This window comes from Rhinoraja longicauda, chromosome 10, assembly GCF_053455715.1.
Source record: "Rhinoraja longicauda isolate Sanriku21f chromosome 10, sRhiLon1.1, whole genome shotgun sequence".
NCBI classification, from domain to species: Eukaryota; Metazoa; Chordata; class Chondrichthyes; order Rajiformes; family Arhynchobatidae; genus Rhinoraja; species Rhinoraja longicauda.
In genome coordinates this window covers 44458788-44483948 of record NC_135962.1, presented here as the reverse complement: position 1 = coordinate 44483948, position 25161 = coordinate 44458788, and the positions used below count along the sequence as shown (strand labels likewise).

General features: G+C 45.6%; 1 protein-coding gene across 1 annotated transcript in view; it reads right to left on the bottom strand.

The window, feature by feature from the left end:
- slc24a4b (solute carrier family 24 member 4b) overlaps positions 1–25161 on the bottom strand; it is a 223289-nt gene that overhangs the window by 21411 nt on the left and 176717 nt on the right. The window contains exons 11-14 of the mRNA XM_078406780.1: positions 24596–24748; positions 14095–14261; positions 7425–7539; positions 3402–3514 (exon numbers count right to left, since the gene is read on the bottom strand). Coding sequence (XP_078262906.1) covers positions 3402–3514; positions 7425–7539; positions 14095–14261; positions 24596–24748 — 548 coding nt within the window. The remainder of the gene's footprint in view (positions 1–3401; positions 3515–7424; positions 7540–14094; positions 14262–24595; positions 24749–25161) is intronic.

Here is a 25161-nt window from a genome sequence, read left to right as displayed (position 1 = left end):
GCTCAGGCTGGGATAGAACAGGCTGTTGTGTTTTCAGACATTGCACACACAATCTGGTTGGAGATGCACAACGTCGGAGAGATACTGCATAATTGTAGGAGGCAAGACAACTTCTTCTGTCTGTGCTGACCCTGATGCTGAACAAACTAAAGGGCGGCACGGTGGCGCAGTGGTAGAGCTGCTGCCGTACAGTGCCAGAGACCCACCCAGGCTCGATCCTGACTATGGGTGCTGTCCTTACGGAGTTTGTACATTCCCTCTGTGACCACGGGGGTTTCCTCCGGGTGCTCCTGTTTCCTCCCACACTCCAAAGACGTATAGGTTTGTAGGTGTTTCCACGCTGTATCTCTAAAATCTAAAGTCAAACCCCATCTGCAAACATATGAGCCGTATCCCTCTGTTCCCTGACTGTTCATGTGCCTTTCCAAATGTCTCTTAAATGTTGCTCTTGTATCTGCTTCCACCAACACAGTACCTTCCAGGCACCTACCACTCTCTGTGTAAAAAAAATCTTGTCTCATAAAGCTCCTTTAAACTTTTGCCATCTGACCTTAAACTCACTGACCTTAAGCTCACAGGCATTTCTATCCTGGGAAAATGACTCTTTCACCCCTATCTATAGTTCTCATCATTGTATTTATTTCTATCAGGTCGCCCCCTCAACCTCTGACGTTCCAGAGAAGTAATCCATGCTTCCTTGTCGCAGAGTTTAAGTCTGTGGCACCAGGCATTGCGAAATATGTGCGGGTGAGCTGAAGCATATGCTTGTTGGGCCAGAGCCCTGTGATAGAGATTGTTGTTTGGAGAATAATGGGGGTGTTGTGCAGTGACTGTGGTTCATGGTGCAGTTGGAAGAAGCTATGACACGCAAAGATGCATTAAATGAACCCGAATCACGAGCTACTTCAAACACTGCATCCACGGTACGCAGAACTTAACCCATGCTACTGACTACCGAAATTACCTGCTCCCAAAGTTGTTGGATGACGTTTGGAAAGTGTCTTGCCTCCTACAATTATGCAGTATCTCTCCGACGTTGTGCATCTCCAACCAGACTTTGTGTGCAATGTCTGAAAACACAACAGCCTGTCCTATCCCAGCCTGAGCCAGTATTTTCTGTTCCCAGGTTAAGACAGCTGAAGAATGTTTATCACACCACCTTCACCCTCCCAGGCTGTACAAAAGATCCACTCTGACTCAAGCAGTGCTTATAAGCTTTTACTATGACTACCCACTCATAAATCCAGAACTCTACAGATGCAACAATGACATAAAACATAGAACATATAGAACAAATACAACATAGGAACATGTTGGTCCTCCAGTCCATGATATGTATGCCGAATTAAACTAATCCCTTCTCTCTGCACGTGATCCATATCTCTCCATTCCCTGCATATTCATCTGTTCATCTAAAAGCCTCTTAAATGCTGCAATCATATCTGCCTCCCCCACCTCCTCTGGCAGTATGTTCCTGCCACCTTCCACTCTTTTGTCCACGCCTTTACACGTTCCTCCTCTGACCCTAAAGCTGCGTCGCCTAGTATTCCACATGTTCATCTTGGGAAAAAGGTTCTGACTGTCTACCCCATCTATACATCTCACAAATTTATAAACTTCTGTCAGGTGTTCCCTCAACCTCTGATGCTCCAGAGAAAATAACCATTTCTGTCCAACCTCTCCTTATAGTTAATATAGTTAATATAGTATTATAGTAAGGAGGAGCCAGCGCTGCCCTCACAGCTGCGGCTTGCCTGCAGTCCGTCTGTCTTTTGTGTTTTTTGTTGTTTTTGTATGGATTGTAGTTTTAATATGGTGTAGTGTTTGTATGTTATGTGGGGTGGGGGTGGGTGGGAGGGAACGGGAACTGTAACATTGTCTCTCCCGAACGGAGAACCGACCTTTGTTTCTGTGTCGTGTCTCCGTTCCCGCTGCGGCCTACCATCGGCCATGCACCTGGGACCACCTGGGCTCTGGTTCGCAGAGCCCACGGCCCGGACTCACCACCTGCGGCGCTGGCTGCCTTCGGATGCTGCGGGAGCGGCTGCGACTCGTCTCCGGAGGCTCCGGCGCGGGCCGCCTGGACGTCGGAAGCCTGCAGGCCCCTGGGTGGGGGCCGACATCGGGAGCTACGGCAACGACAGCGGCAGCATCTTCGCCCGCCCCGAATCGTGGGGCTTAGGTCGGCCCGCTGCGGACCTTTCACCGTCCGGCGCGGCCTAGAATAGGCCGCGGGATTTTCTCCGCCCGGTGGGGGCTTCAATGTCGGGAGCCCCGACCGCCCCGAAGTGGCAACTTCAACAGCCTGACCGCGGGGGAAAACGGCAGGGGAAGAGAAAAGACATTCTGGCCTTCCATCACAGTGAGGAGGGACTGGAGGAGACTCACTGTGATGGATGTTTCTTTTTGTTTGGTGTTAGTTTATGATTGTGCGTGTTATTGCATTTTTATTGATTATTCTTATTGGTCTTATTGTTGAACTGCGGGTAACATTTCATTTCACTACACATTTATGTGTATGTGACAAATAAATGACTATTGACTATTGATTGACTACCCTCTAACGCGGGCAGCATCCTTGTAAATCTCTTCTGCATCCTCTCCAAAGCCTCTAAACCTTCTGTACCGGGGCAACTTGGCACATGATTAGTACCCAAATAAGTTAACCGATGAGCACATTGCCTGCCCTGCAATCGATAAACCTTGTGATTTTCATTCATCTTTAAGGGACTGCACAGTGGCACAGTGGTAGAGTTGCTGCCTTACACCGCCAGAGACCCGGGTTCGACCCTGAGCACGGGTGCTGTCTGCATTAAGTTTGTACGTTCTCCCCCTGACCTGCGTGGGTTTTCTTCAGATGCTCCGGTTTCCTCCCACACTCCAAAGACTTACAGGTTTGTAGGTTAGTTGGCTTTGCTAAAATTGTAAATTGTCTCTAGTGCGTGTAGAATAGTGTTAGTGTGCAGGGATCGCCGGTCTGCATGGAATCGGTGGGCCGAAGGGCGTGTTTCCACACTGTATCTCTAAACTAAACTAAAACTAAACTTTTTGGAGTTAGGGAAGTCGGTGTGGTTGCATTCAGGTTTTTTTTTAATCCTCTAGTCAGCTATGTTTCAAACTGGATAACAGGAGAATAAGGAAGGTGAGTGTAAATTACAATGGTGTTGATAGACAAAAGACAATAGACAATAGACAATAGGTGCAGGAGGAGGCCATTCGGCCCTTCGAGCCAGCACCGCCATTCAATGTGATCATGGTTGATCATTCTCAATCAGTACCCTGTTCCTGCCTTCTCCCCATACCCCCTGACTCCGCTATCCTTAATGTAGCTTTGAGGCCTGCATTTCTTCATACATCCTATTGGTGTTTAATGTATTAGCAGAAAAGTACAGAATACTTACAAAGGATCCAGTGTCAATAATCATTGTCTGCAGGCCCCACGGAAGACCTAAACCCACAAGGATGTCGAAGACATTGCTTCCGACTGTGTTGGACACCGCCATGTCACCCATTCCTATATAAAAATATAAATAAATATTTTCAAAAAGATCAGCATCATATTTCGCTTGGACAGCTTACACCCAGCAGTATGAATATTGATTTAGAGTCATTGAGTCGTAGCGACATACAATGTGGAAACAGGCCCTTCAGCCCAACTAGCCCACACTAGCCAACATGGTCCCAGCTATATGAGCCCCACCTGCCTGCGTTTGGCCCATATTTCCCTCTAAACCTGTCCTATCCATGTATCAGTCTAATTGTTCCTTAAACGTTGTGATAGTCCCTGCTTCCTTCAACTACCCCCTCTGGCAGCTCATTCCATATACCCACTACCTTTTAGGTGAAAAAATTACCCCCCAGATCCCTTTTACATTCTTTCCCCTTCACCTACCGTATGTCCTCTGGTCCTCAATTCCCCTACTCTGGGAAAGAGACTTGCGTCTACCCGAAATAATCCTCTAATTTCTCTAACTTCAAGAGGCCCTTCCTTTCTCTCTCTCTCTCAACCCCTCCCCCTTCTCCAACTCGTTTCACTGTCCGACTGATTAATTTTACTGTTTGTATGCCTCGTTGTCATCTTCCCCTCATCCAGCTATGAACCATTCTACATTTCCTTGATCATCGTCTGCTTTGATCTGTTCTTTTCTTCCATGTGCATGAACTTTGCCAAACTTGGATTATTTTCTCTGGAGCATTGGAGAATATAGGGACACATGACTGAATTTTATAAAATTATGACAGACTAGGAAAAGGGATTAGTTTAATTGGGTATCATGTTTAGCACAGTCATTATGACCCAAAGAGCTTGCTGCTGTGCAGTGCCATTCTATGTGTCAGAAGGAACTGCAGATGCTGGTTTAAACCGAAGATAGACACAAAATGCTGAGCCTTCTATCAGTCGGAAGAAGGGTCTCGACCCAAAATGTCATCCATTCCTTCACTTCAGGGATGCTGCCTGTCCCGCTGAGATACTCCAGCATTTAGTGTCTACTAGCCGGGCGTGGACGCGTTGGGCCCAAACCTCTCCTGCTGGCCCGGCAACCCTCCCCCAACTGACGACACTCCCCCACTCCATCCCCCCTCAACCCCCCTTAAAACTCCCCCGGGGCTGGGGTCAGGCGAGGGGGGAGAGGAAAGGGGAGAGGGAGCCACTCACCCCGGGCCTGGTCGGCCATCGCGTCGGCCAGTAGCAGGAGAGGTCTCTCCCCCCCCCTCATTGGCCGCCACTCCCATCACATGGGCGGGTCCAGCCCCCCTCCGAGCGGCAACCCTTTCCCAACTGCGCACATCTTACATAAGTATTAGGTCAATGGGCCCCAACTGCGCATGCGCGGACCCGTTGGTTTCCCATTGTGATGTCAAACATGGAGGTAGCCAATCAGGAAGTGCCAGACCCCATGTGGGGGGGGTGGTGGTGGAGGCAATCAAATTTATTAAAGTTTAAAAAAGTGATTTTTTAAAGTTTAAAAAGTGAAGAACTTTTAAAATATAACAACCATTTGAACCATAGGCCAACGGTGAGTAAGGTGGGCCTAAAATTGTTGCGCTATCGCGTACCGTTTTAGCTGTATTTCGGGAACAAATCTATCCACAAACCCACAAATCTACAAGATGAGAGTTTTAGTAATATAATATAGATCTTCTGTGCTATTCTATGTATTTGAAACAAAGCAAAGTGGTGAGATATTGCTATTGACTGTGTTATGGTACAAACATTTAACTGTTAATAATTGTCTCTCGGTGAGCAGCACGGTGAAGAAGGCCAATGGCATGTTGGCCTTCATTGCAAGAGGATTTGAGTTTAGGAGCAAGGAGGTCCTAGTGCAGTTGTAAAGGGCCCTGGTGAGACCGCACCTGGAGTATTGTGTTCAATTTTGGTCTCCTAATTTGAGGAAGGACATTATTGCCATTGACAGAGTGCATCGTAGGTTCACCAGGTTAATTCACGGAATGGCGGGACTGACGTATGATGAAAGAATGGGTCAACTGGGCCTGTATTTGCTGGAATTTAAAAGGATGAGAGGCGATCTTATAGAAACATATAAAATTCTTAGCGGATTGGACAGGGTAGATGCAGGAAAAACGTTCCCGATGTTGGGGGAGTCCAGAACCAGGGGTCACAGTTTATTTAGGACTGAGATGAGGAAAAACTTCTTCACCCAGAGAGTTGTGAATCTGTGGAATTCTCTGCCACAGAAGGCAGTGGAGGCCAATTCACTGGATGTTTTCAAGAGAGAGTTAGATTTAGCTCTTAGGGCTAAGGGAATCAAGGGATATGGGAAAAAAGCCAGAACGGGTTTCTGATTTTGGATGATCAGCCATGATCATATTGAATGGCGGTGCTGGCTCGAAGGACCGAATGGCCTAGTCCTGCACCTATTTTCTATGTTTCTATAATAATTGGGATTTTAAAATGGCGCCAAACCTGGCGACTCTGTATACTGTCGCAGTGTATTATTCCCAGACACTTGTATTGTATCTAAGGAGAGCTTATGTATAATGACACTTGTATGGAACTGTATACAAAAATGAATTTCAATGTACCTTGGTATACAAGACAATAAAGTGCCATTGAACATTGAGCCATTGTTTGGGCTGGTGGGCTATATTGGAAGAATATTTGCACTGAGAGGCGAATTATAACATGGACTGTAAACACTAGGTAATACAAATTGGGAACAGATTGACTATGTGACCAAATATGAGTACTTTTGCAGTTGCAGCTCCTAGATTGTGGAACAGCATCCCTCTCCCCATCAGAACTGCCCCCTCCATCGACTCCTTTAAGTCCAGGCTCAAAACCTATTTCTACTCCCTAGCGTTTGAGGCTCATTGAGGAGGTGCTGTGAACTGTTTTGTAAGGGCTGATATGTTTGTGTGCTACTGTATGTTTCATTTTTTCCTTAGTACCTAATCAGATGTACAGCACTTTGGTCAACGTGGGTTGTTTTTAAATGTGCTAAACAAATAAAATTGACTTGACTTGACTTAAAGAACTTGGAAAATAGCAAAGGCATGGGACAGTTAGATGGTGTTGAATTTCTTCAGGAAGTTTCCAGCATCAGTGGAAGTTTGACATTGGAAAGACTTTTTAGCAATTAATCAGTCTGGATGTGTAACTGACTACCACATTTTATGGCAAAATGTAGAAATACATTTCAGGATATATTGGGTAATTACACATGGGAGAAATGAACAGAAAGATATAGAGAGGTGAAATAGTGCTATATATTATCTGTAATTTGACATAACTTTTTCAGCAATTCCACTGATCTCTCAATGTGGTGAAGCCAGGAGCATGATGTTGTGTTGGAGTGAGCATTCTCATGGGAGTAATAAGTCTGAACAGTCAGCCTGGAGGCTGAGATACCACTGAAGTGTATTCTGTACATAATAGGCTCCATTATCCTCCATTCACTTATGGAATTGGTGAAATAAGTACATTATTACTCCGTATCACTAGCCTGTAGATTGACCTTTGCCTGGTCTCATGTTCATTAGCATTAAACACGATGCATATAGTGCTGATGCAACTCTTTAATGCTAATGACCATACATCTCGGCATCAGTCTCTTAGAAACCATGCCGTCTCTGGAACAAATAATGACCATGACCTATTTTTCATTCCAACTACTTTTACAAGAGCCTGCTGTATAATTAAAATTACTGAGGCATTGACGTCTGACCAGGTAACATTCCTAATCCATAAAAACAATCAATGTTACGATGGATTTTTTTTCTGGTGGGGGGGGGGAGTAAAAATAAATCAACCTTATTGATCTAACAGCTGGGTTATTTTAAAGGTGGATTGGATGACTGGAAACTATTATGACTGATTCCTTGCGAAGCCGATCGAATTGAGCCTGTTTGCACCACACAACTCCATTATAAAACAGCATAGCATGAATAAAATATGGTCTTACCTTGTCTGGCCACGATTAAGCTAGCCATGCAATCCGGAACACTTGTTCCTGCTGCCAGAAATGTGATCCCCATGATAATGTCTGGAATTCCGAGAGTGAACCCAATGACAGTGACCTAAACACGGCAAAGAAACACGAGGATAGTCAAATACACGTGCTAAACAATAACTCAAGAGGACTGTATAAATAACCACTTTAAAGCACAGCATTCCCCAAGGCTCTAACAAAGATGGACATGAAAACAAGATGTTTGTCTGGCATATGAATTTAATAAATGTAGCAGATTGTATGCGTGGGTCTGCCTTATGTAGTGTGGCTGGCAGCAGAACGCCTTTTTATCAACCTCTGCCAGCCATCAAACAATTCCAAATCTTCAATTTCATGCAAGAATGCTGCCACCAAACCATAACTATTCTGCTGAATGTGAACACAGTCAATAGAACGGAGGCAGCAGCCTGGCTCGGACTTATCGCAGAATCATAGACATTTATGGCATTGATTGAAGCCTTTTGGTCCATTGTGTTCGTGGCTTCCAACTAGAGCTACTCGGCCTTACTCCTGATCATGTCCTTCCCATCAGTTTGATCTCAGCTCTCACAGTTGTGTACATTGCTGTGAATCTCACTGCAGCGTACACCCCAGCCAATCTTCACAGCTAAAACGTACAGTCTAGACAGCAGCTTTATCGCCTCGCTATCTGAAGTTGGGGCCCACCTGTGGACGTACATAACCTCCTCGCTGTTGCAGACCATGCCAGAGCTAATGGAGTATCCCCTTTGTCCATCTTCATCACCTGATCCACCTGTCCTTTTCTTGTATCATCACGAATCAGCAGACATACTTGCCCAAGCCCCTTCATTCCTTTATTTTTCCCAGTTTCCTATCATTTGCTGCATATTACCTTGTCTTGCTTGCCCTCCCAAACTCCCTTATCCCTCCCCACACTGAATTCCAATTGTAACTTTTCTGCCCACTGGATCCGTTTATGGATAGCTCTTATTGCCCACAGTTTTCTTCTTTTTTTTCAAGTAAATGAGCAATTTTTAATCTCATCTGCCAACATCTTAACTCTTAACTTTAAGACAAAATCTACAATGCGCACCATAAAATGGAAGGGAAATTGCTACAAATTATATAGACTTCTATTGCACACAACCCCTTTATTCATTAAAACACATTATCTATTTTATGAATGTGTAGGAAGGAATTGCAGATGCTGGTTTAAATCGAAGATAGACACAAAATGCTGGAGTAACTCAGCGGGACAGGCAGCATCTCTAGAGAGCAGGAATGGGTGACGTTTCGGGCCGAGACCCTTCTGCATCTATTTTATGAAATTGTCTGGTATTATTCTGACTGATTTGACGGGGGGGGGCAAATTGAAACGATGAATGATAAAGATGTTAACACTATGAAATAATAAACTGGATTCCACAGGAACAAAGCTACATTAGGAGTGGTATTAGTTAAGAAATTTCTGATCCCATCGCATCACTGAAACTAAGCTAGTTTTAGTTTAGTTTTTAGTTTTAGAGATACAGTGTGGCAACAAGCCCACTGAGTCTGCGCCGACCTGCGATCTCCGTACACCAGCTCTATCCTACACACGAGGGACAATTTACAGAAGTCAATTAACCTGCAAACCTGCACGTCTTTGGAATGTGGAAGGAAACAGGAGCTCCCGGAGAAACCCCACGTGACCGCAGAGAGAACGTACAATCTCCGTACAGATCGCACGCGTACTCAGGATCGCACCCGGGTCTTTTGCGCTCTGAGGCAGCAACTCTACCGCTGCGCCACTGTGCCGCCCTAACCATGTATGGGCAGCACTTGGATGGGAGACCTCCTGACAGTATCACACGCTCCATAGGTCACCCTCAGCAGAAATAACCTCCAATACAAATTGTTTATTAAGCCCTGCTATGCCAGTGGAGCTGTCTGAATATGTTGTCATACTTTCTTGACAATGTGTCAAGATGCTACTTTCAGCATCATTTTCTAAAACATTTTTCTGCTCCAGCTTGAGTTTTCTGTCAGTCCCATCCCGTTCTTGTCAGCCTCTTTTCTTAGTTTGCTTACCGTCCATGGTGTCGTGCCATGCATTCCATTTGTCAAAATGCCTGTCACAACCTCAGCCAGAATAGCTTTCCGTCACCTACAACAGGACCCCACCACTGGCCATATCTTCCCATCCCCTCCCCTCTCTGCATTCCGCAGAGACCGTTCCCTCCGCAACTCCCTGGTCCACTCGTCCCTTCCTACCCAAACCACCCTAACCCCGGGCACTTTCCCTTGCAACCGCACGAGATGCAACACCTGTCCCTTTACCTCCCCCCTCAACTCCATCAAAGGACCCAAACATTCTTTCCAGGTGAGACAGAGGTTCACCTGCACCTCCTCCAACCTCATCTATTGCATCCGCTGCTCTAGATGTCAACTCATCTATATCGGCGAAACCAAGCGCAGGCTCGGCGATCGCTTCGCTGAACACCTGCGCTCGGTCCGCATTAACGCCACTGATCTCCCGGTGGCCCAGCACTTCAACTCCCCCTCCCATTCCCAGTCTGACCTCTCTGTCATGGGCCTCCTCCAGTGCCATAGTGAGGCCCGCCGGAAATTGGAGGAGCAGCACCTCATATTTCGCCTGGGCAGTTTGCGGCCCGGTGGTATGAACGTTGACTTCTCCAACTTCAGATAGCTCCTCTGTCCCTCCCTTCCCCTCCTCCTTCCCAGATCTCCCTCTATCTTCCTGTCTCCACCTATATCCTTCCTTTGTCCCACCCCCGACATCAGTCTGAAGAAGGGTCTCGACCCGAAACGTCACCCATTCCTTCTCTCCCGAGATGCTGCCTGACCTGCTGAGTTACTCCAGCATTTTGTGAATAAATAGCTTTTCACTTTGACTGCTTTCCATCAATGGTGTCCGACTGAACTTGCAACCAGATAGTCAGAATACAGTTGATCCATTCTTTCATCATTTGTCAGTCCCACCATCCCAGGAATTAACCTGGTGAACCTAAGCTGCACTACATCAATAGCAAGAATGTTGTTCCTCAAATTAGGAGACCAAAACTGCAGGTGCGGTCTCACCAGGGCCCCGTACAACTGCAGTAGGACCTCATTGCTCCTAAACTCACTATGAAGGCAAAGATGCCATTCGCTTTCCTCACTGTCTGTTCATACCTCCATCTAAATGCCTTTCAATCTGTTCAGTGCCACCCCCGAGTGTAGAAACAGAGAAACATAGAAAATAGGTGCAGGAGGAGGCCGTTTGGCCCTTCGAGCCAGCACCGCCATTCATTGTGATCATGGCTGATCTTCCACAATCAGTAATCTGTGCCTGCCTTCTCCCCATATCCCTTGATTCCACTAGCCCCTAGAGCTCTATCTAACTCTCTTTAAAATTCATCCAGTGAATTGGCCTCCACTGCCTGCTGTGGCAGAGCATTCCACAAATTCATACCTCTCTGGTGAAAAGGTTTCTGGGTGTACTCGGGTCATGGCCAGTAGTGAGAAAAAAACACTTGGCAATGAACAGGTTAAACATTGCTGTCACATCTGCTTCCAACACTTACCCAGGCTGTATGTTCCAGGCAACTACCGCTCTGTAAAAAAATCATGCCTGTACATCTCCTTTAAACTTTCCTCCTGAGATCTTAAAACGAAGCCCTCTGGTAGTTGACATTTCCATAAAAATGCACTCTGGCCATACTGGCCACATCTGGTGAATAACATCCTCTAATGTCCTTGAATGACATTTCCATTGACAGGACAACATTATATACAAGTTGAACACTGGGCAGCACCACCAGCAGTGGCTGCCTCGCCAACAATATGTCTGTCCTTTCTTCTTTTTTGTTATTCTTAGTATGTGTTAAAAATTATATTTTAATGTTCCTTGGTTTGTTTTATGAGGGGGGTGGGTGGGGGGGGGGGTGATTGGGGATTTTTTTTTTCAATCTCTTACCTCGACGGAGATGCAATTTCTTTCCGTATCGTATCTCCGTCCCCACTGCGGCCCAACATCGTGGAGTTGGCGGTCTTTCCTGGAGACCGACGAGCGCCCCAAGCCGTGGGAGTTTGCGGGACTTTAACATCGCGTAGCTTGCGATCCCTTTGCCGGGGATCGAAGCTCCAACCGCGGGGCCTGTGGACTTTAACATCGTGAAGCCCGCGGTCTCCGGCTTGTACTCGCTGGAATTTAGAAGTTTGAGGGGGGATCGTATAGAAACTGACAAGATTCTTAAGGGGTTGGACGGGCTAGATACAGGAAGATTGTTCCCGATGTTGGGGAAGTCCAGAACAAGGGGTCACAGTTTAAGGATAAGGGGGAAGTCTTTTAGGACCGAGATGAGAACGTTTTTTTTCACACAGAGAGTGGTGAGTCTGTGGAATTCTCTGCCACAGAAGGTAGTTGAGGCCAGTTCATTGGCTATATTTAAGAGGGAGTTAGATGTGACCCTTGTGGCTAAAGGGATCAGGGGGTATGGAGAGAAGGCAGGTACGGGATACTGAGTTGGATGATCAGCCATGATCATATTGAATGGCGGTGCAGGCTCGAAGGGCCGAATGGCCTACTCCTGCACCTATTTTCTATGTTTCTATGTTTCTATGTCTCTGGTCAGAAGAGGCCGGCACAGGAGCTCCATGCCGTGGAGAGAGTTTCAACCGCCCCGACGCGGGAGTTTCGATCACCCCGACGGGGGCTCCGATCGTCGGCTGCGGGAGCTTTGATCACCCCGACTGCGGATGGTTCGACTGCCCCGAACGTGGGAGAACAAAGAGGAAAAAGATTGAACTTTATTGCCTTCCATCACAGTGAGGAATGTGGAATCCACTGTGATGGATGTTTAAGTTAACTTTTATGTGGTTGTGTGTCTTGTTGCTTTTCACTTAGTATGGCTGTATGGTAACTCAAATTTCACTGTACCTTGACTGGTACATGTGACAATAAACTGACCTTGATACCTTGAACTGTCAGGTCTTGTATGCCACAGGAAGGATTTAAACTGAAGATAAACGCAAAAAGCTGGAGTAACTCAGCAGGACAGGCAGCATCTCTGGAGCGTAGGAATGGGTGATGTTTTGGGTCGAGACCCTTCTTCAGACTCATGTTTACTCGTGGCTTTGACTTAATTTGTTCACCTAACAATCATCACTCACACTTATTATTGAAGGCACAATCTAAACAGGCACCAAAATTGCAGTATTACACTAAGTTCTTCGATAAAACAATCGAATCAAAACTAAATATCTCTTCCTACTTGTGGCTCCTCTCACCAACTTTCAACTCTTTCCATTGGCTTCAGATTAAATTCATCTTCCAGTTTTTTTGTGTGTAATATCTTTAAACGTGACACCTTTTGGCTTAAGCGACACGATCAAATTTGTTTTTGCGCCAAATACCTCTGGCTCTATCTCTAGTTTAGAGATACAGTGCGGAAACAGGCTCTTTCGGCCCACCGAGTCCACGCCGACCAGTGATCCCTGCACACCAACACTATCCTACACCCACTAGGGACAATTTCTACATTTACCAAGCCAATTAACCTACATACCTGTACATCTTTATACTCACAAATCACAACAATTCTTTTTGACTCTTGCCCGGGTTACTTGAAAACCAAGCCTCACTGTAACAAGGCATAAACTGGATTTACTTCCAGTTTACTGATAGCTGTATTAAAAATAATTTTTTTAAAGTGGTTAAGCGGATTTTTGTGAAAAGTGTGTGGGCATTCTTTGAAAATGTAAGGGAGATGCACATCTGGTTCCTGGGTTGCATATCTGGGTTGGGAGCCCACTTTAAATGTAATGGCTGATGGCCATAAACATCGCAAAAATTCCCACGCTTACCTGACCGTCAAACTGTCGCCTCCAATCTACCTGTTAAATGTCCTGACGGTAAATAAATTGGTTAAACACAAGCATTTTATGGTATTTTGAAATGACTTTACTTATTTTAATATAATGTGCTTCTAAATGCATCTACGAGAACCTATCAAACCTGAGGACAGCATGAGACAGCGCCCGCAATAAGCAACGATACCTGCCGACAAGCCAGCTGTCGCTGAGAAATTTCAAACAGGATTATTTCTCAGCGACGCGCCGAGATCCACTACGATTTTTGGAAGACTCCTCACGATCATGCCCGCGACACCACGGCGAACTGTCGGCGACAGCCTAGACGCCGGCAGTCGCCTTAAAATCGCCTAAGTGGGACAGGCCCATTTACTAATCAAGAACCTATCAATCTCCGCTTTAAAAATACCCAATGACTTGATCTTCACCGTGATCTGTGGCAATGAATCACACGGATTCACCAGCCTCTGGCAAAAGACATTCCTCCTCATTCCCCAGTTTGTATCCAACACTTTCATAAGGAACACCATTGAATGGATAGAGTCAGTTCAAAAGACTGAATAACTCAGAAGTTAAAAGTGCAGAAGTCTAATCGGAGCCAGTCAGTTTTGAGTCGAGCACTATTTTTGATTGTTTCTAGCGATACCCTCCCGCATTCTGAACCACACAACTCCCTTTCTTTCACGACACTTCCAGCATCTAGAATGTAAGCACCCTGGGCTTATTACAAACGTCATCCCTTAAAAAGCTTTATCGACTCAGGATGGCACGTGCTTTCAACAGTTTAAGTTAAGCCTTTGTTCCTTACCATCCAAACCATTAAGTAAGAGAAGACTGCGATCCACACGGTGGACATGAAGAAGGATACCATGAAGAACCTCTCCCAGCGAGGCTTTGCACAGTTAGGGATGGTGAAGAAAAGCATGAGGAGGACCGGCCACGAACTCAGCCACTTCACCTTATTCAAACAACCCTCTGTGGACAAATATGTTTTAGAGCATTAGATTTTCACAGTGAAGGAAATAGAGGTGTTAGAAAATGAAAACAACAAAATCTTTATACGATCATGCTACTCAACAGGAACTCTACCGCTGCACAACCACGCTGTACTATTCTAGAGAGCACTATGCACAATTAGGGAGAGTGGTGTACAAAACTCAGGAATGTGAAGTAGAACATCAAATTTCTTCAATCAGACCAAGACATTGCCTACATCAATCTGCAGCTTGGCTACATGCTGAACATTAATGTAATTTGAGGTTTAGAGTGAAATGAGTTGCAGCATCATTATTTTTAATGAACTAAGGGTTCTTGCTTGTTTATGAATATTTAGAACTTTTGATTGTTTGGCATCATCACTGATCTTTAATAGGCATGTGCCCTATCTGAGGTTATTCAAAGGTAAAGGCCCAGAACAATCTCTGTTCACAAATCAAATTGAGGTTACATGTTTTTCATTAGTGTGCTGGCGAGCTGCCCATACGCATGCATTCAACCTACAAATGTTTCAAGGTGAAAGCCTAGGCACTTTAACATGACAGTCAGAACCTTATTCCTGGAATGGAAATATCAAATACAAGAGGACATCGTTTTAAGGTGAGAGGGGTAAAGTTTCAAAAGAGATGTGCACGTTTTTTTTTTACACAGAGGGAATTACACGTAAGTGGCCGGAAAATGCTACTGGTTGTGGCAGAGACGAGTGACATTTAAGGGACTTTTGGATAGACACATGGAGATGAAGGGAATGGAGAGATATCACCGGGTGGCACGATGGCGCAGCGGTAGAGTTGCTGTCTTACAGCGCTTGTAGCGCCGGAGACCCGTGTTCGATCCCGACTACGTGTGCTGTCTGTATGGAGTTTGTACGTTCTCCCCATGACCTGCATGGATTTTTCTCTGAGGTCTTCGGTTTCCTCCCACACTCCAAAGACGTACAGGTTTGTAGGTTAAATGGCTTGGATTTTTGGTATAAGTATAAATTGTCCCCAGTGTGTGTAGGCTTGTGTTAATGCGCGGGGATCGCTGGTCGGTGCGGACTCGGTGGGCTGAAGAGCCCATTTCCACGGTGTATCTCTAAACTAAACTGAAGTAAATATGGATTACGTGTAGGATTTGGTCTTGACGTCATGTTTGGCACAGACATTGTGGGCAGAAGGACCTGTTCCTGTGCTGTACTGCTCTATGCTCTACGTATTATTGTTAGATACCTACCTGGACACGACAGTGAAAGAAGAAAAATGAAAAATAAATTAGAGCATTTGTTCGGGGGAAATGTGTGAGATATAATATTGAAAATGCTTGTGACAAATTACAGTAGATTTTTGTGTTAAGGAATACAAGATGGTATTTATACAGTGCTTATGAGCGCAGCAATGATTCTCCAAGAACCTGAAGAGGAGAAAATGCCCGTGCATTTGGTGGCTGGAAAGAAGCTAGGAGGCAGGCTGAGACAATGGCTTTGACAAACTGTACAAGTGTGGGCCCAGAGAGATGAGAACCCTGTCAGGGAAAATAGTCCATAGTGAAGGGAAGACACTCGTGTCCACAAGTGGGAGAGTCTTGAACAAGGGATAATATTGCGTAGGAAGGAATTGCATATGCTGGTGTATACCGAAGAAAGACACAAAGTGCTGGTGTAACTCAGCAGGTCAGGCAGCATTTCTGGAAAAAAGGGGTGGGTAACATTTCGGGTCGGGACACTTCTTCAGACTCTGTTTTAGGTTGGGAGCCTTCTTCTGAGTCAGTCCAGTCTGAGTCCTTCTCCTCCTCAGTCCTTTCCCAGTCTGAAGAAGGGTTCTGATCCGAAACATCACCCATCCTTTTTTCTCCAGAGATGCTGCCTGACCCACTGAGTTACTCCAGCACTTTGTCTCTATCTTTGAGGGATAGACAATAGACAATAGGTGCAGGAGGAGGCCATTCGGCCTTTCGAGCCAGCACCGCCATTCAATGTGATCATGGCTGATCATTCTCAATCAGTACCCCGTTCCTGCCTTCTCCCCATACCCCCTGACTCCGCTATCCTTAAGAGCTCATTCTTGAATGCATGGATAATATTACAAGATAAGGGGCAGTCATTTAAAGCTGAGGTTCCCTTAGGAATTTCTTTTTGCAGATGGTGGTGGCTCTCTGTAATTCTCTACTCTGATTAGTAAAGGAGGCTAAATGATTGGAGGCATTTGAAAGATCATGGAATTGTTGGCTATGGGGGAACATAGAAACAGGTACCGGAAAAGCGGAAGTGGCGGCGCCTAACGGCTGCGGCTCGCTAGCAGTCTGTTCGTCTTTTTTCCTTTTTTTTTGTTGTTGCGTGTCGGTGTTGGGATGGTTTTTGTATTTTTTTGGTTGTGTATGTGTGGGGGGTGGTGGTGTGGGGGGGGGGGGGGGTGGTGGTGTGTGGGGGGGTGGGGGAAACTTTTCTCTTTTAGGTCTCTTCCTCACGGCGCGGGGTGCGGCTCGGCCGCGGAGCCTAACATCGCCCGGTGCGGCTCGGCCACTGGACTTTACATCGCCCGGTGCGACTTGGCCGCTGGACTTAACAGTGCCCGGTGCGGCTCGGCCGCGGGACTTTTCATCGCCCGGTGCGGCTCGGCCGCTGGACTTAACAGTGCCCGGTGCAGCTCGGCCGCGGGGCCTAACATCGCCCGGTGCGGCTCGGCCGCGGGACTTTACATCGCCCGGTGCAGCTCGGCCGCGGGACTTCTCATCGCTGGTGCGGCTCGGCCGCGGGACTTATCATCGCCCGGTGCGGCTCGGCCGCGGGGCTTTACATCGCTGGTGCGGCTCGGCCGCGGGACTTTTCATCGCTGGTGCGGCTCGGCCGCGGGACTTAACATCGCCCGGTGTGGCTCGGCCGTGGGACTTAGCTGCGCAAGGCTTGGTCGCGGGGCCTTCCATCGCCCGGCTCGGCCGTGAGACGTTTCAGCGCCCGGTGCGGCTCGGCCGCGGGGACTGTGCGGGTCGGTCGGGGAAGAGCTGTCTGTCCGTGGGCGTGGGGGGAAGAGAGTGGAAGTTTTGTTGCCTCCATCACAGTGAGGGGGTGTTTGGAGTCACTGTGATGGACGTTTGTGTTGGGGTTATGTGTCTTGTGTTCTTTTTTGTGTGACTGCTATGTAGTTTCGTTCGGTACCTTGGTACCGAATGACAAATAAAGCTCTGTTGAACTGTTGAAGAGGAAATGAGACCCAAGGCAGATAGGCCGTGTGGATGGGCATCAGCGGAATTCTTAGATGGACAACTGCAAGCTGAGCCCGCCTGAAAACACATCAATGTAGTCAGAAGGTCGAATCAAGGAACTGCAGATGCTGGTTTACAAAAAAAGTCACAGTGCTGGAGTAACTCAGCGGGTCAGGCAGTATCCCTGGAGAACATGGATAGGGGATATTTCAGGTAGGACTCTTCTTCAGACTGCTAAGGACACAAAGTGGAGTGACTCAGCATAATAACCCTAGTCTGAAGAAGTGTCCTGACCCAACGCATCACCGAGGCCATGATGACCACGTTGATTGTGAGTTTGAGTGGCTGAGTAACCTAGTACGGTTTCAAAAATTCAATGAGATGGCATTAGTGTATCTGCAGATCAATTCAATTGATTGGTGTAGGATGGAAAATCCTGACAGGGTCAGTTGAATTCAATGGGATTTTATCTCCCTTTTAGAAAGTAGCAGAACAGTTTGGATGAGGACCGAGATATTGTGAAGAGCTTTGTGTGCTATCTGATTCAATCATACTATACATAAACACAATCAAGCCGTTCATATCTACGATAGGTGGTGCAAAGAGTAAAATAACCGAGTACAGAATAGAGTGTTACAGTTACAGAGAAAGAGCAGATTGAAAAAAGTGCAAGTGTCGCAATGAAGTAGGTTAGGAGATCGTGACAATACCTTCTGCCATCTCATAACAGTGAGCTGCTCCTGGATCTGGCGGTATGTGCTTTCAGGCTTTTGTATCTTCTGCCCAAAGGGAGAGGGGAGACGAGGGAATGACTGGGGTGCAAATGGTCCTTGACCATGTTAGCTATTTTCCTGAGGTTTGGGTGAAGTGTAGATGTAGTCGACGGAGGAGGGTAGAGGTGGGATGGAGACAGGACCGTGATGGACTGGAATGTGTTCACAACTCTGCAATTTCTTGTGCTTGCCATCTTAAGCAGTATTGTGACTTGCAATGTGAGCAAGAGTTAACAAGGGCTATTTATTCAGTGTCATGCTGGACAAGTATGAAAGGCATTTGGTGCACTAAACATGTAAATATTGGCCTAATGCCTTAAAACGGTCCTCATCAGGAAAATTATGGTCTGTTCAACAATGTTCAACAACAAATAATCAAAGGTATGTAAAAATAATCTATCAAGACGATCCCATTGAGACCAAGCACTTAGGATTCAAATGAGGCTCTCTCTCCTCCTCTCCCTTTCACACACAGTACTTGCTCTGCCCTCTCTAGCCAAGGTCTAGGGAGCAAGCACCCTGTCAATGAAATCTTTGCAGAACTAAGTGGCCACTGGTAACAAATCACACCAAGAACGGCTTGAATGAGGACTGGTGTCATGTGTATCGAGATACAGGGAAGTGACGTACAACAAGATCTGGGTGTCCTAGTGCATCAGTCACTGAAAGGAAGCATGCAGGTACAGCAGGCAGTGAAGAAAGCCAATGGAATGTTAGCCTTCATAACAAGAGGAGTTGAGTATAGGAGCAAAGAGGTCCTTCTGCAGTTGTATAGGGCCCTAGTGAGACTGCACCTGGAGTACTGTGTGCAGTTTTGGTCTCCAAATTTGAGGAAGGATATTCTTGCTATTGAGGGCGTGCAGCGTAGGTTTACTAGGTTAATTCCCGGAATGGCGGGACTGTCATATGTTGAAAGACTGGAGCGGCTAGGCTTGTATACACTGGAATTTAGAAGGATGAGAGGGGATCTTATCGAAACATATAAGATTATTAAGGGGTTGGCAGGAAACATGTTCCCAATGTTGGGGGAGTCCAGAACCAGGGGCCACAGTTTAAGAATAAGGGGTAGGCCATTTAGAACGGAGATGAGGAAAAACTTTTTCAGTCAGAGTTGTAAATCTGTGGAAGTCACTGCCTCAGAAGGCAGTGGAGGCCAATTCTCTGAATGCATTCAAGAGAGAGCTAGATAGAGCTCTTAAGGATAGCGGAGTCAGGGGGTATGGGGAGATGGCAGGAACGGGGTACTGATTGAGAATGATCAGCCATGATCACATTGAATGGTGGTGCTGGCTCGAAGGGCCGAATGGCCTACTCCTGCACCTATTGTCTATTGTCGATTGCTTAGCGTGCCATCTAGTCTAGTCACATGGTACATAAATACAATCAATCCATTCACATGTACTAGAGTGTTACAGTTACGAAGAAAGTTCAAATTTTAAAAAGTGTAAGTGTCGCACTGAATTTGGTTGGGAGATCGGGACCACACCTACACCCAATTTTACTGATGACGTCTAAGTTCTGTTCTCCATCAGTTCTGCAGCTTCTTCATGCATGCTGCACTAAAAATTAACTTAAAGCAAAACCTAGCCCATTTGTGCAAGACTCTTCTCTAAAATGATCCTCTCAAGGTAAGCTAAAATGACAGAATAAACCTAGAATTCCACTCCAAATTAGACTTTAGGAACATAGCAAGTATGTACAGGCTCAAAAAAAAAAGAAATTCAAGAGGGACATCCAAAAATTCTGCTTGATCTGAAACCAACAGATACTGGTTCATTATTCATTGATTGTCATTATAGTGTAGCTGTTACATAAAAAATCCTCAGATGCAGTAATGGAATTGAAGAAGGGATCTCCTCTTACCAGTAGATAAGAAAATGGGGAAAGTTTATATTATGGTCGACCTTTAGTGCCTTACACACTGGAAAAGGATGATGGAAAATTAGGTTAACCTTGCAAAGGTAACTCAATAGACAATAGACAATAGACAATAGGTGCAGGAGTAGGCCATTCAGCCCTTCGAGCCAGCACCGCCATTCAATGCGATCATGGCTGATCACTCTCAATCAGTACCCCGTTCCTGCCTTCTCCCCATACCCCCTCACTCCGCTATCCTTAAGAGCTCTATCCAGCTCTCTCTTGAAAGCATCCAACGAACTGGCCTCCACTGCCTTCTGAGGCAGAGAATTCCACACCTTCACCACTCTCTGACTGAAAAAGTTCTTCCTCATCTCCGTTCTAAATGGCCTACCCCTTATTCTTAAACTGTGGCCCCTTGTTCTGGACTCCCCCAACATTGGGAACATGTTTCCTGCCTCTAATGTGTCCAATCCCCTAATTATCTTATATGTTTCAATAAGATCCCCCCTCATCCTTCTAAATTCCAGTGTATACACGCCCAATCGCTCCAGCCTTTCAACATACGACAGTCCCGCCATTCCGGGAATTAACCTAGTGAACCTACGCTGCACGCCCTCCATAGCAAGAATATCCTTCCTCAAATTTGGAGACCAAAACTGCACACAGTACTCCAGGTGCGGTCTCACCAGGGCCCGGTACAACTGTAAAAGGACCTCTTTGCTCCTATACTCAACTCCTCTTGTTACGAAGGCCAACATTCCATTGGCTTTCTTCACTGCCTGCTGTACCTGCATGCTTCCTTTCATTGACTGATGCACTAGGACACCCAGATCTCGTTGAACTCCCCCTCCTCCTAACTTGACACCATTCAGATAATAATCTGCCTTTCTATTCTTACTTCCAAAGTGAATAACCTCACACTTATCTACATTAAATTGCATCTGCCATGTATCAGCCCACTCACACAACCTGTCCAAGTCACCCTGCAGCCTTATTGCATCTTCCTCACAATTCACACTACCCCCCAGCTTAAGGTCATGTTAGAAAAGTTGCGCAGTAGTCAGAGTGGAAAAGTGCTTAGACTGCAGGCACGGTTAATTAGAACAAAGAGAGCTATGTATGGGAATTACAATGTAGGACTATTCACTGATAACAGCACGAAAGCAGGCAAACAAAGGAAGAGTCATTGCCTTCCAGAAGGATGGGGGAGCTGCTGTCAGGCATGTCTGTACAAATCTATAACTAATGATCACAATCCCCAATTAAGAAGAACAACATCCTGATGATTTATTGTTAAACTGCCGAATCCACATGTATTTATTATAACAAGAATAAAGGACGGGAATATTTGGAGGATAGTGGATTATTTCTGTGTTCGCACTCAAAAATGCCCTTTAGTATATACAGCAATAAGGCCTGGTTAAGCTGACTTGTGTGAGAGATTGACCATTGATCTATGAGATTTTCTTTGTGTGCTGTTCCGATCTGAGTCGTGATTCAGAGGTGACTTGACCCAACTTGGAGCCTGGAGATGGCGCTGGACGCAACCACTTTACTGATCCTCAGTGCCCTCACCCTCCAGCTTCTCCTCTACTTTCGCCCTGGCTCAGAGTCCCATGGAGCACTCGACTTCCTTCCCCGCTACCCCTTCCTCTGCCCACCATCGGTCACCTGCACGCCCTGGATCTGAAGAAGCCCCACGAGAGTCTCGTGGAGATGCCGGCTGCGGGAGAGCGCCAAGGGGAAGAAAGGTGGACGGGCGAGGAGGGGGACGTGGGTTCGTAAGTTGATCCAGACGTCTGAGGAAGGCGATGGCTAGAGGCTCGCAGCAGCCCGGGGCTTGCCTGGACCAGGCAGCGCCCATAACTGGAGTGTGAACTGGACTTTGAAAATAGCACCAAAACATGGTGCCTCTTGAATCGACTGATCAGTAGACTATTTCTGTACACTTGCCAATTGGTGATGTGCTTGGGTATAGAAATACTGTACTCGACAGGACTGTATGTAAGAAAATAATTCCATTGTGCGCATGTGACAATAAAAGGGACCATTGAACCCGAAAGCCAGATTCTGGGTGTAGGACAAGCACATTAATCCCTCCAAACAATTCACACAGTGAGCAGGGTATCTCACAGGGTGGCTTGAACAATGAGGCTCGGTGCCAGGTGAGTATATTTAATTTTACCACTCACAGTTGTTGAAGTAGATCCCATATGGCCGTTGGGCAAACATAAGTCGCGATACCAAAATAACAAATTGGAGGAAAAGGAAGGTGCGGTTATTTTACCTGGCAAGATCGGTGTGAGAGATGAAACATCAGGATAGTGACATGGAGAGCTTCGACACCAGGATACTGACGGGGAGAGGTTAGGCGTCAGGGCACCGAGGAAAGGTTAGACGTTAGGGGACTGATGCAGAGAGGTAAGATGTCAGGATATTGATGTGGAACAGAGTGGATAGTTTACTTGGCAAGATCTATGTGAGAGATTAGACGTCATGATTCTGTGGCAGAGAGGCCAGAGGTCAGGATACTGAGGCAGAGATCAATTCAAAGGAAAGAAAAACACAAGATTTTGTGTGAGTGTGTGTGTGTGTACATATGTGTAGGAAGGAACTGCAGATGCTGGTTTATACCTAAGATAGACACAAAATGCTGGAGTAACTCAGCGGGTCAGGCAGCATCTCTGGAGAAAATGTTTTGTTCTGGCCTTTTCTTGCTTCCAGTCCCCCCCCCACCCCCCACCCCCACTTCCCCCCCCTCACCTCCACTTTCAGTCTGAAGGATCCTGACCCAAAACATCACCTATTCCTTTTTTCACAGAGATGCTGACTGACCCGCTGAGTTACTCCAGCACTTTGTGTCTAACTTCTAACCAAGTTGCAATTGGATACTTGCTCGCAAACTGCACAAAATGATGTAATACCCTGCTAATTGTGACTAAGGAATAACATCTCTTTTGTAAAGGAAATAAAAGATAAGAAAAGTGCTTACTTCAAATGGGAACGCAAGGGATCAATAGTACAAACAACAGTGGATCATAATAAAAAAAATTATTAAATGGACAACAGTGAAACCCTTTGCTGAACAATAGTCCTGGTGGAAGAGACTAGGAAAAGTATGACAATGGAGTAATTAAACTTGCAGCAAGGCAAAAAACCAACAAGAAAGGTGACGCAGCGGTAGAGTTGATGCCTTGCAGCGCCGGAGACCCGGGTTCGATCCTGTCTATGGGTGCTTGTCTGTACGGTGTTTGGACGTTCGCCCCATGACCTGCGTGGGTTTTCTCCAAGATCTTCGGTTTCCTCCCACACTCCAAAGATGTACAGGTTTGTAGGTTATTTGGCTTTGTTAAAAATGTAAAATTGTCTTCAGTGTGTGTAGGCTAGTGTTAATGTGTGGGGATTGCTGGTCGGTGCGGACTTGGTGGATCAAAGGACCTGTTTCCACAATGTATCACTAAACTAAACTAAAGTACCAAAGGTGGACATCAAATGTTTCTGAGGGTAAATATAATATAAGCTGCCCATTGCTTTCCCATCAGCTATAAGGAGGAATTTCTTTAGTCAGAGGGTGATGAATCTGTGGAATTCATTGCTTCAGACTGCTGTGGAGGCCAAGTCAATGGATATTTTATAAGGCAGAGATCGACAGATTCTTAATTAGTGCGGGTGTCAGAGGTTATGGGGAGAAGGCAGGAGAAAGGGGTTCAGAGATCAGCCATCATTGAAAGGCGGAGTAGACTTGATGGGCTGAGAAATTGTGATCCTACATGTTGTAAAGAGACCTTTGCTAGAATCATCCCTGCAATATTAAAAAAAATGCTATCAAGGGGTATTATCGCAGTATTCAGTATATCCACATACAGGTATATGATTTGGTGTGCTCATATTGTTTAATATGATATTCACATTATATTCCAAAGGGATATTGGAGATAGGAAGTAAATGTTGGCTTTGCCCACATGTTACGAACCTTTCATGATCTTTCTCGATGGACAACCCAAGACTCAATGGTCTTTCAGACTTCCAATGACCTTATAAATGTTACAACGATTCTGTTCAGCCTCAGAATAGGAGATATATTATATCCCTGCATGGATTTATCTTCCACTACTACCAATTTCTATTGAGGTAATTGACTGAAAGACTTCATGGCTCAAACTAATTTGCCAGTAAATTCCGTGGAATTTCTTCTCTTCATGGTGTTTATTATAAAAACCACAAAAAAGGAGGGATTATGTAACTTTGGTTACACCATTGGTCTGAACTTCAAAGAACTATCTCGGAAGGACATTTAAAGGAAAATATACAGAAGTACAATACTTTTGTGTTTTCACTGGCTATTGGAAATAATTCCTTGCAGAGGTAGGCATCTGTACATTTTGATTTTTCATTGTAGTTTGGTTAAACATATTACTCATGCATCTTAGATTTCTTTGAGAGTTTAAGATGGTCATATCTAAGATACATAGAATACATATCTTCTACATTAATCCTCACCTGGTGGAGAAAATGGTGACGTGAGCTCTGGTTCATTTTCATCCTTGTTATCATCTTCTTTTGCATTTATGTCCAGAGGGACATTTCCATTTTCAATCCCATCACATTTCTCTGCTGCACAGATCTCCTTGTCCACACCATTGGCAGACTGGACTAGTCATTGGACATAAACACATTGTACGTGAATCCATGATAGCTCAAAGACCAGCATAAAGAGCTGGTGCCTAATAGAACTGTATTTCAGGTTCATTCTTTTAAACTGGAAAATAACGATTAGAATGTCTGCCTGTCACGCAAAATATAACCAGTCCATAATCACATCTAAACATGACAAATATCTTTACTGTTAGATTTTGGACTTTAGAGGGCCACAGATTACGATATTTACAGTTTAAAGTCAATTTTTCAGAAACAAAACCTGTCCTAACGTGCGACTGAATCGCACTAGATCTAAGCACTCAAGATCCCATGTTTTACCTGTGTTGCATAGTTTCAATGTCCCTGAGTTATGGAGATAGGGTGTTAGCCAAATGCCCAAGAAACGAGGAAAATTTAAGTGGGGGAGT